This window comes from Diadema antillarum, unplaced genomic scaffold, assembly GCF_040938485.1.
Source record: "Diadema antillarum isolate AM-2024a unplaced genomic scaffold, OU_Dant_1.0 seq00001469_RagTag, whole genome shotgun sequence".
In the NCBI taxonomy this organism is placed as follows: Eukaryota; Metazoa; Echinodermata; class Echinoidea; order Diadematoida; family Diadematidae; genus Diadema; species Diadema antillarum.
This window is the reverse complement of record NW_027272208.1, coordinates 1037917-1050767: the sequence shown is the minus strand read 5'-3', so window position 1 is coordinate 1050767 and position 12851 is coordinate 1037917. Positions and strand designations below refer to the sequence as shown.

Sequence of the window (12851 nt, the reverse complement as noted above, 5' to 3'; positions counted from 1 at the left end):
TTCCATTTTCAGGCATTTTCTCCTTTGAATTCTATATAATTATGAAGACTTATATTTATCAAATCTTTCTATTCAAAATTGGAGAGCTATAATATAAAGAGCTTAAGCTTTGACTACACACCTGGAGAGGCAGAACAATAAAAACAATAATCAATATATAAATAAATATGCACAAAGGGAATATCAGCATGAAAACAAGAGGCACTGCCGAATCAATGTAGCAACAAAAAAAAAAAGGAATAAAAAGTGATATGAACATTTATTATCAAAATTTGCTATAATGCAAGCATTTATGATGAATGAGGCAGTGCACACAAAGCTTTTAAATGAATGAAAAGCAGACTATAAAGCATGAAAGGCTATAGCAGCATGGTAACACCGTATACAATGTAGGCAGGATCATACATGTAAACCATCACCAAATATGGCAAGAGGCTCTACTAAAGGCAGACATGGCATGGCAAAGTTACCAACTGCAATATATATGCAAGGGACTACAGGCATGACGGCACATCCATCAATCAAGCTTACACTCGCCATGAGAGGGAACTGTTTTTGGTAAGATTAATAAGGTAGCAACATGGGTATGGGAGGATAAGGGGTTACAGGAAAGAATGGACACTCTAGTTAATGGAGAGCATGTTTTCCAAATGATGAAAAGCGAATGAAGCATGGAATTTGACTTGGGCTAAATACGCGAGGTCATGATGTACTCTATGCGACATTGTAATTGCACGTTAGTCAAGAAATGGGAAAAGAAGGTCAAGATACAACTATTATGTCATTCAATTAAAAGTGCCTAATGTTTGTTGGTGTTTCATGCAGTCATAGGAATTATGAGCAAAGATGGAGCTAGCTTTCCATATCTATGTGTTGGCACCAAGGATAATGTTCTTGCAAAATACCAGTAAAGTCATGATGATGCTGTGGCCATATAGCACATACATAGATATACAACAACAAAAATGAAGGAGACCAACACTGATATTCGGCTAGTGTTCATATACCTTCTGTTTAACCGTATCACTCTGAAAGAGAAAGTTGCAGACAGAAAGAGAGAAAAAGATGCAAATGTGGAAACTGTTCACATGTATTTGGGAAAAATATCACACAATACTTTTCTTCACCACACAGCAAACAGAGACTAAGAGCCTGCACATCAACTCATTACCAAAAGGTAATTCTTGCCAGAGAAGGACACACACATTTTGCTTTGTCACTATTTTCCTCTCACGAGTTCCATTCCACCCTGAAATCTGATGACACCTTCACTAATTAATCCTCACTTTGTCAAAAAGTACCATCCATGTGTGATCACTGGTATCTCATTATATGTCACACCACATATTACCTCTGAATGCATAAGCAACTAGCGTTGTACAAGCACTCGGATTCAGTTCAAGAAATGCACTGCAGCAATTTCATTGACAAAGAGCTAAGTACAAAGGGCAACACATGGAATCAAATATAACATCTATTTCCCTCGCTATAAAAGAGTCTAGAATGAAACTGAAGTCCAGAAAAAAATAAAAGTCTAGAAAGTTTGATGCTACAGAGACTTTGTCCCATCTTCTGGGCTAAGCACTTTCTTCAATAAATTGGGATAATGACATAGACACTGTCTGTTTCTTTCAACGGGTCTCTCTTCACTTATTAGTTTTGCTGTTTTCATTTGTATTTTATCTGTCTTTAAATGACAAAGTGGCACCATTTTGTCTTCTTCAAAAAGGAAAAAGAAGGACCACCAAAAACTTAGTTTCCTAAGCTAAGCTGGCCAAGTGATCCAAAAATCTAGCTGGCGATGATCTCAATACACCACATTGGATTCTGAACTAAAGAACCCCCACCCCCACGCCTTTTTATTTGGTTTGTCATCCCTCACCTCCTTGGTATCGTTGAGGAAGATCTCCACGTTCTGCAGCCCAAGGCCTCGCTCCTCCAGCAGGGGCATGAGAACCTGCCCCAGGTTCTGGTCCGGCTCGGGGGTCAGCGTCAGGATCTCGTTGTTGGGGAAGATCATGTGGAAGCAGTGGTTCATGTCCACATACTGCAGAGGACAAGGGAGAAGAGAACAGAGAGAAGAGGGAGGAAGGAGATAGGAGACCGTTATAACAGAGAAAGAAGGGGGGGCATGATCAATGCCAAATGCATGGTTCAACATTGAGAAGTAAAAGATCTTGTGTGGCATACTGTGGCTTTTCTATAACATTTTTTACTTCTAGTACCATTGCATAAACATGCAATCTTACACAAATTTGTAAAAATGATCACTAGATGGTTTCAAATGAATTACACTGGACATTCATCTCAATTCAGTTGCAGGTCTTCATGATACTGGCAGGCAAATTCCAATAAGATTAATTATGGTGCACAGTCAAATACAGTTGATACAGGTTTTAAAGGGATCGTACAGTTTTGGTTGAGACTTAATTTCAGGTTTCTAACATTCTTTTGTGAAATAATGAGAAACCTCTTATGAAATATGAAAGAGCATGTAATTCCAAGAGGGATTCAATGTTAATTTGATGAAAATTGGTTTTGAAATGGCTGAGATATCCAAAAGAGAGCGATTCTAATAAAGTGTGGGACCCATACTTTACTACGATCACTTTGTTATACCTTGTTTTTGGATGTTTCAGTCATTCTAAACCCGATTTTCATCAAATAAACTTTGAATTCCTCTTAAAATGGTATGCTCTGTACTATATCATAAGTGTTTTCTTGGTGTCTCGCAAAAAGTTAAAAGCCCAATTCTCATCTCCACCAATACTGTACCATCCCTTTAAGGGAGGGGGGGGGGGAACCATTAGTTTCATCAATAATATGATCCTCATACAAGGAAAGATTTATACATATATAACCTACACAGTTACAAACCTCGCATAACAAAACCACTCACATACAGTCCAGGATGCACAGGAATCCAGGTGATCGACACTTGAGAAAAGTTTGTCTGAAACTGAACACGTTTCTACAAATCTAAACCACACTTTGGATTGGACACCTATCGCTCTGGTCATGGGGGGGGGGGGGGGGGGAGGGCAAGGGGAAGAGCTTAGTCTGTGAATTTGCCACAGCGGTACTGACCTTTCCTCCAGCTGGCCTGAAGTCACTGCTAGTGACTGAACTGTGACGACTGCTAACGCTGGTCTCATCATTCCCTGAACCTGCCAATCAAAAAAAAACAAAAAACGAAAATGATGAAAACCAAAAAATAACTAACCACTGATCATCAACGACGGAAAGTGTGCCTCCCACTGATTGTTTGTGTCCCTACAGTACCCATGATGGACAAAGCCAGTCGCCACTAGCAACAAACACAGAAACTGTCAGCGCGGGCACACGACGAGTACAGATGAATTGGATGAAGCGGTGATTAGGGGGGCCCCAAGTGGCCTGAAATAATTAATGGCAATTATAGTCTCACAACTTTCACTTCCCTTTTCCTGCCATGCCATTTTGCTTTCATCTCCATTCCTTCTTTGTGCAATGGGTGAAAATAGCAATGCATGCACCACTATGTCTAACAGATTCAATATGGCAATGGATTTTGGCAAGTGCTAAACTCAGTAGCAAATGACTACTTCAAACATAACAAATGAATATGCTTTCAAGCAAATTCAACTTCCTCATTGTGCCTAAAAGACAAGATAGGATACTGGAAAACACAATATATTCGCGGCATGAAATTTTCATTGATTGTCACTGGCATTCGATGCATATACAATGTAGTGTAGGTAAGAACTTTCGCATGCATTTTAATTTCACAGATCTTGGCTCTCGCGAAATTTGTGAAATTAAAACGCACGTGAACATTCCTCGTTTTACAGTACCTATTACATTGCAATCTGTAGCAGATCTTCACTAACATTTGGAGTCACCCTTAATTCTCTTGTGCTGGCAGATGCAATGTCATTCAAACAGGGCAATCAAAACACACCATACAATAAATTTTTATCACATCAAAACTCCCATTCCACAATTGTATTAGATCAAAGCGCAATGTTTATTCCTATTCCATAGTTTCTGCACTTCACATTTTCAAAAAAAAACAAAAGAATTTCTGCCTATTTGCCAGGTTTTTTTTTATTTAAACTTTCACACTGTTGTTGCAAAAAGTTTATAAAAGTACAAGCTGCAATATTTTTCATCTCCTCACTTGATGTCGGTTTGTCTCCGTCCTTGGGTTTCTTCTGTTTGTCTGTAGATATATCACAAAAACAAAGAAAATGGAAGAATAACAGAGAAAAATTAAAAGAGTAAAAAAAAGTGAATAGATCAAAATCTCATGCCAGTAAAGTGCAGTTTATGTCTCTTAGAAATTGAAAACAAGTTTGTATTCTCTACAAGTTCGTCACACCCTTCTTCTGTTTTGAAAATTCACTTCCTACACAGGTGAAACTAATACAGTAAGCTATCCACCAAGCTTTGCATCAATTTGACTAAAATATCAGTGGCCAGGGCAGCACGGGATGCTTAAGCTCCTACCTGATCATTTCCTCCAGGGGGGAAAAATGGTATATTGATTCACCCCCCTATGACAAATTGCTACCTGAAAAAAACTGAGAAGCCACACACATGCTCACATGTATCAAAGTGTGGTTTACCATACTAAAGGATAAGCTAGGAAATGTGGTTTGGGAAAACAGCAGCACGCTTGGACCACAACAAAACTGTAAGACTATATTTCAAGCACCCCATCCACTGCTGAAAAGGAGTATTAAAGTCATAAATATTTTGCCTTGTTTTTCTTGGTGAAAGTGTTACATTTAGTAATGAGTTGAACATTATCTCAGCGCTTCAATGAAACTATAAGAAAAGGGATGCCCATTTGCCACAATGATAACCAAGCCAAATCATATCTGCTATGCCATCAACAACGAACATGACGCAGAGAGAGAATTTATATGTCAACTGAGGTCAACTGAGGTAAGACCATCAAAGTTAATTGAAATACTCACTTCTCCATGGTAAAATTGATGTCTTTTTCTTGTCACCATTCTCTTCATCTTTCTCACTGAAACTTGGTTTCTGAAAGATGCAGAAAACAAATACAAACCCAAATACCATGAAAACAAACAAATAAATATCAACACAGAGGCAAAAGTACGTGTGTTTTGTCCCCGTTAATTACTGATGCATGGCTACATACAAGACAGATTAGGCAATGCCAAGCACCATGTGGTACATGTATTTCAACCAATTTGAAACTGTAACTTAGTTTCCTGTTGTTTTAGAGTGACCATACTTTAAAACAGAGATGAAAATGTGTATTGCAATGCTGAAAATGTCAGTGATAAAAATAAGTTACTGTTTGTAAATTATGCTCAAATTCTTCAAGCATCTCTAAATCAATAACATAAACTGTTAACAAATTTTGAATTGATATCCACATCACTACTTCCCAAAGACATGAAGTACTGAAAAGGCCTACTCCCTGATATCAATCATACTCCAAACGACAAAGTTGGAGATCACACTCTAATACTTTTGAATCCCCGAGAGAATCAGGTTTTGAAAGGTGCGTATCACAACAACGTGGCCATTAAACAAACAAGATTCACAGAGCTGCGATCAATCCGATCAATTACAACCTACTGGCTACGCCCTCTCTCACATACCTTTGTCACAATTTCCTCCAACGTTGCAAAACCAAATTTTTTTCAAAACATAAGTCCGGACACTGTAACTTCTCTGCCACCACCCCCCCCCCCCCCCTTCTTACCGGATATGGAGAGCCATCATAGGCAAAAGTGATATTTTGCTCAACAGGAAGTATGGCAAGCTATTTGGCATCAAGCCCTTTTCCTGCTTTGGCCAAAGGTCAACTCTTAGAAGACCAGAGCTTCTCCTAGTCTACAAAGTATATAGGCACAAGTATTACTCTTCATGGCCAAGGCCAAAATCATCATTTTCTAACTCCTATCTGCCCAGCAAAATTTATAGATTGCAATAGCCAGTGCCCTGCTCCCGGACGAAAATATCTTTAATAGGGGTAATAAAAATACTGGCACTTGAGTTTACTGACAGTCTACACGTACATGCATGAGTAGACGACATGAGACAGTATTGTTGTTCTCAGCCTTGACCTATAGATGCACAAGCACACTCAGTGCTGAAATATACCTCATTCATATTCCACACTGCTACACAAACACAACCATTCACACTTGCATACCATACGCACACGTACACACAAACACACACACGGCACACAAACACACAAAAATATGAAATGCTGCACACATGAAGACATTCCTCAAAAGACACTGAAATTGTAAAAACTAACAGAAACACATCACCACACAAGCAATCCCATACAATCTTTTACAGGTATGTGAACATCTTACGTAAACAGGTTCAATACACTTTGCTGTTTAAAATCATTGGACAAATACATTGTAACCATAACTCTCTTACAACGAACTTCTGGTAAAGAAAGTGGATCTAAGCAGGAAAAAAAAAGTCTTTAAATTAGCTTATAATGCAAGAGTTTTTCTCATAGGGAATCAGCTAAAGGGGGGGGGGGCTCAGATAAGATAAAACACTTTTGACACTTAACTTTTTTTAACATTTATGTGTGATTTTCATAGAAACTGTGTATACTAATCTCTATATCACATATTAATGGGATTTGGTGATATTGAACCTGTTCTAGTTACATATTTCTACCAGGCATGCCTTGAAAAATGTAACCTTCACCTACACTGCTATGCTGCCCAGTATTTTAACAGCGGAGCACCTGTCTATTTGTTTGTTGTCGTTTTTTTTTTTAAGAACTTTTTCTTGCTTACTATGATTAGGCATCACCTGCAGACTCAGGACTACTAATACCAACATAGCATGAAGGGGGTGGGGTGTGGATAGAATCCCTTTTTTAAGAGGACTATATTTGGAAGGTGACTGGTCGACTCTGAGACCACACTGCTGAGCTGAATGTAAAATCTGTGTGAGATCATCAGCTATCCCTCGACTCTGGGCCAAATTCCTTGGCTGCAGTGATGGTCCTCAATTAAACTCTAATAATTCCCAAACCATGCCGAGTCCATAGTACTTGTGCAAAGCAGATAGCCAGTTGTGAATTCCTAAGCCTATGATAGAGTGGCAGTGTGATTCTTTATGAACCATAGATGCATCAAAACTGTACGTGATACTCGATTCTTTTTTTCTTTTTTTAAGAAAGATTGGAAAAGACCCAAAGCAAAGTGATATTGTTCTATGTAACATTATGGTGGAACACATTCTTTATCGTGTCTTCCAACTGAATGTACCTTGCATTCAGAATGTATATTTTTGAATTGAGCTTTGGTAATTTCTTTAAGAAAAATCATCAACAAAAATCAAACAAAACACTGTTATCAGTTCATTTCCCATTCTTACCAGCAGACTATGACAGCAGACATAATTTGGCGTGTTTCTGGAGTAAGATACAGCATTAGAATTGTGTCAATATGAATGTTTCAACAGCCTTATGAAATTAGTTTTTGCTCCAATAAAACTCCCAAATATTCACATTTGCACCGACACTTAGTGCATTTCTAATCCTGGGCAAATATCATGTCATTTTGCTTTAATTCTACTGATACAGGAAATGAAGAATATGTATGATGTGCTTAAGCAAAGTATCAAAGTAAGAATTGGGAAGTTACTCTGCAATAAATGCTTGCTTTAAGAAAAAATTAATAAAGAAATGAACTGGGGCTTTAATAAAAAATTTCTCAGAATATCCTGTAAAAGGAGCTTTTGATAGTGTTGGTCGAAAAGGAGTTGCTGGTATGCATGTTGACAGGCAGCTGACAGCTGTGTAACAAATGTGTTTTCGGAGTGGAAGAAAAAATATCACATGACTCCTTCACACGACAGCTCCTTTAAAGTAACCGGCAATCTATACTCTATGGCTTAGTTTCCTACCAACAAAGTCCATGCCAGTTAAGCTTGATCCTCTCTTCTACAAAGCACAAGGTAGATCCAACTTTCATGTAGAATATCAATTTTTTGTGATCAGTTGATAAGCAAATATATCGAAATTTTACTTTTTCTTCCCCGCATTAGAGTGTATAGAAGTGTTTGTGCAATTACAGAATGAAAGACTTTGTGCAGAGTGAATTGCATGGATCTAAAGAATGACTGTACAATCAAACACTGGTTTTGAGCAACGGAAATCTAGAAAAGAAAAAGAATTTGTTGAAAGAGATAACTCAGGTACACCATGACAAAAAAAAAGAGAAGTGAAAGGAATAGCTTTAGAAAAGTGCTCCGTGGGAAAGAAGGCAAAAGATACATGCAAATGCAGTCATACCAACACCACCATGACAAACGGTAATAAACATTATCAGACGGGACAAAAACAAGACCAAAACAAAACTCAAACAAAACGACAAAGAAATAAAGCAGCTAATCATTATGTCTATGAATGCCTGGGAATGCTTACACTAACTCCCACATACCGGAAAGTGAAAGTGATGGAAGGAAAATGAGGCCACACAGTACGAGAGAGTGAAGCAACAGCCACAACAATGAAGAATACATGAGAGACTCTCCAATATTTATTAGTCAACACAGGGAACTTAGGAGACAAACATTGAGAAAAGGGTAGAGATTCACAAGGTATTGAAGAAAAGAAAGATGTATGGTATACACAAAGTAAAAAAATAAATAATTTGTGCTACATGAAAAGGAAAGAGCACACATACAGCTGCTACTACTTGCTTTGAAAATAGTGTAAAGACACTACAAAGGTTACCAGTTTCGAATTTCTCATTAAGTTTAAGTATTCCTATTCTAGCATCTGGAGCACTACTATGCTACTTTAACATTTGATGTGATTTTATATCAAAAATTTTATATAAGCCTTTATACAGACAGCATCAACATATTTCCATGACTTTATATGTTTGCTTTGCTCTTAAGTATTTCATTGAATATGCACTACATAACTTATTCATCAGGATATAATAGCAGTAGTTTCATATAGCACTCTTGATACAGAGTTGCACAACTTGGGATTACCTCTACAAGGGTGCTTCCCATCATTGTTTGTTTGAATATCTCAGGCACACAGTGTAGGTTCAATATTGCTGGGGAAAAAATGTGTGTGGTTCAATTTCTCTTCTTTCCTGTACAAAACCACTTTAAAAATTCATTATCAGTTTCACTTATTCTGATTCATTCACACATATTTTGTATTATAGCTTATTGGGTATAAGGTAGAACATTTTTTAATGTTGTTTGGTAGTAATTTGTATGGCAGCAAAGATTACACAGGCTGTTATTTGGGGCTTTATTGGCAAAATTACATACTGTATTCGTCATGCTGCAATATTCTTAGTAAGACTTCATAAGATCCCAAAGAAACTTGGGAGTTACTGCTGATCAAACCTCTTTCATTCATTTTGATACGTATGTGCAGTTGTGCAGTTGTATTGATGCTTGCATATGGACACATACATACATTTAATACATGTATGTATGTACAACATGTATGTGCACTTATGCATGTAACACATTTAAATAATTGCTTTCATTATCAAATGAAAACTGGTGGGTTATACATTAAAACTAGTTCTTTTTTAAGAAGTCGCACTTTCACACATATTACACTGCAAGGTGTCTGATAGTAATCATACTTCTGTTAAAGGACACCAAAGCCCAAATATAAATGTGAATTGAGAGAATGCAGCAATATTGGTAGAACACTTGAGTGAAAGTTTGAGGAAAACTGGACAATTGTTTTAAAAGTTATGAATTTTGAAAGTTTTGGTGCCCTCATTACAACTACAGCTCATGACATCATTTCAGACAATAGAAAGAAAATATAGGGAGAATTCCACAAAATCCCATTTTCATGGAAAGTAAACATTCTATATTGACCTCTTCTGACATATCTTAGGGGTAATGTTATTCCCCTGTTTTCTGAAAGAGGAAAGTCAAGTGCTCTTTTATTATGCTAGAAAAGTGAAAATATGTTAAATTTTCTCCATATTTTCTCTACATTGTTGTCCATAATGACGTCATGAAGTGTAGTAGTTTCCTTATCCAGTGATGACGGTCCAGAAACTGTAAAAAATTCATCACTTTTGAATTGATTGCCCAATTTTGCTCAAATTTTCACTGACATATCGTTGCTTTTCAATCAACGTTCATATTTGGGTTTTGGTTTCCTTAAAATAGATCTGTCAGCAAGAGGCTGAATGATAAGAGATTGTAATCCCAGGAAGAGTGAGAAAACATAGACGGTGCAATAATGAATGGATACGATGCTAGTCTCTCTCTAATCTCACAAGTTCTACTCCAATTGATGAGATGGACAAGATGACAAACTCTTTGAATGTAAAGTGGATATTGACCGATTCGGGTTCGTTGAGGGCAGCAGACAATTTGTGGCACTAGGCGCAGCCATGAGCTCATTTTGCAGTGTCCCAGCCCACCCCCTCCTCTCCCCCACCCCCCAGGCAACATGTTTATCACGCACTTGTAACAAAGGTTCACGCACTAAGCAAGCATTCTTGCGCTCAGTACGACACGCCCACTGGCTAAAACAACCATGCATCAGTTTTTCATTCCATGCGCGGAAGGGGGTGGGGGAGAGGGGAGGGGGGGTCGGCTGAGACACCGCGTAATGGCACTGCCCACGCCAAAAATACACATAGCGCGTCACAGAATCGGTCAATACCCACTGCGAATTTGCTACACTATCACAGAAAGCCAGACATTGGTGACTGATGAAGTGCAAAGGGGCAGTTCCTGTTTCTTAGATATCAATGATATTCCCAGAATATGTAACAATACTTTCTTTTTATACTGGTAGCCACAGCAAGAGGAAATAATGGGATTTTACGCTATCTTTGTTTTTTTCTGCTCTCTTCAGATTAAACACATTTATAATTTCTTGGAAGTTAACGACCATTGCAACACTCTATCTTAACATCGCTCTCAGACTCAAGTTTACATTTATCCACTACGGACACATGTTACAATCATAATGATGAAAAGGGAGTATGGGCAGAATTCCCAATCTAAAATCGACCTGCAGAGAAGCTAGATGCAGGAAAAAAGCATGATTTTCAGCCACGGTAATGTCAATGCTCTCTTCTTATTCACCCGCTCTCTCTCTCTCTTTCTCTCTTCCTCTCTCTCTCCCTGTCTTTTCCTCTCTCTCATATTAGACTTTACAAACAAATAAACTGTCGCTGGGGCAACAAGACCTTGTATCTGAAATTTTGGTGAAAATGACTTTTTTTGATTAATGGTCAGATAATCAGTTAAATGATGTTCTGTCCAATCCTAGCTGTCTTACCCCAAAAATAAAGCCACAAAGGCACATCAAAGGAAAGACTTTCCCATTTGACATAGTGCTTTGGCTGACATGGTTGGTTTTTTTTGATCTCCTGAACAGTTGCCATTTTGTAGATGCGAGGTCTTGTCACCCAGCGACGAAACACTTTTGTAGGTCATTAGCCATTTGTTGTACACACCTGTTCTACCGATGCACAGCTGACTATCTGTCACAAATGGACAGGCTTTTCTGCCTTTCTTCTCCCTTCTCCTTCCTTCCTTCCTTTACTCCTTCTTTTGCCCTCTCTCCCTCTCTTTCTCCAAGTTTCTCAAAGACCAGTGCCTCATTTCATTTAAAAAAAAAAAAAAAAGTTGCTATGATAGCAACTCTTGCTGCAATTGGCAAGTGTTATGGTAATGACAAGAATCCCACTTCCTGATTGGCTGTTTGTATGGGAAGTTGCCATTCTTGCAAAAGTTGCTATCCTAACATCTTATATAAAGTGGGACCAAGATATACTTGATTTCTCATTGTGCGAGACATTCGTCTACCCCCATACTTTGCCTCACCTTCTTGTCCCCCTTCTTGTCACTCTTCTTCCTGTCCATCCTCTCCTTAACCGGTCCGGACATCGCCCTGCCGTTCCTCTCCCCGCTCCCACTTCCTTCGCCTAGCACCACCAGGTTGTTGGCACTGGCGCTCACGCCCTCCTCCCCCGCCGCCGCTGGCTTGCCGTCGGTCTTCTCCAGGCTGATGGGGAGGGGCAGGCTGGCCATCTCGGCCAGCACGCAGTCCTGGTACAGCTTGCTCTTCAGGAAGCGGGCATAGCTGTCAAACTTCATGAGCTTAAAGATCTGGGGGAAGGAACAGGGGCAATGTCCACAAAGTTAATATCAGCAGGGCAGAAACCGATATTTCTGCATAAAGCTGCGTTTACACCAAATCCGGCACAGGTCACAGAACAGGGTTTTTGCTATGGTGCGCCAAAAGGAACCATGTCTGATTCTGTTACAATATAACTTCCTCGCTAATAATTTTGTTACAAAATTAATCTCCTACTGTTGATTTTGTTGCTCTTGATTTTGACAGAGGAATAACATTTTGGGTTATTTTGTACCAAATTACTGATCATTTTTTTCACAGAACCAGACATGGTTCCTTTTGGCGTACCATAGCAAAACCCGGCCCGTTGCCCGTAACGTGCTCAGTGTAAATGCGCCATAAGAGTCTTTCTTGCATTATATCAATTACAATGTGACAACGAATGAATATTTCAAGGCCCTACAGCTGCGACTCTTGGCGGATTGCATGGTTTGCTATGGCATCGCAAGGCCAGATGGTACGCACCAGCACAGCAAGGCGGCAGCGATAGAATAGGTTTCCCAACTGAAATGACACCACCAGTTTAGTCTACCGAGAGGCAGCATGGATTCAAAAATGCCCTCCACTGCATTAAAGGGCAATCAGAAAGTTCATGTAGGAGCAATGCAACATTTGTATACAGCTAATGGACAGCAAGTGCTGGGCCCATGTGGCACCACAAAATATACACAAGAACCACTCCAAGCTGTTTACT

At 38.9% G+C, this 12851-nt stretch overlaps 1 protein-coding gene across 1 annotated transcript in view; it reads right to left on the bottom strand.

Moving 5' to 3' along the window:
- LOC139709754 (regulator of G-protein signaling 12-like) overlaps positions 1-12851 on the bottom strand; it is a 75586-nt gene that overhangs the window by 13555 nt on the left and 49180 nt on the right. Inside the window, 7 exon segments of the mRNA XM_071621716.1 lie at positions 1008-1028; positions 1883-2047; positions 3088-3167; positions 4160-4201; positions 4962-5023; positions 6556-6605; positions 11845-12129. Coding sequence (XP_071477817.1) covers positions 1008-1028; positions 1883-2047; positions 3088-3167; positions 4160-4201; positions 4962-5023; positions 6556-6605; positions 11845-12129 — 705 coding nt within the window.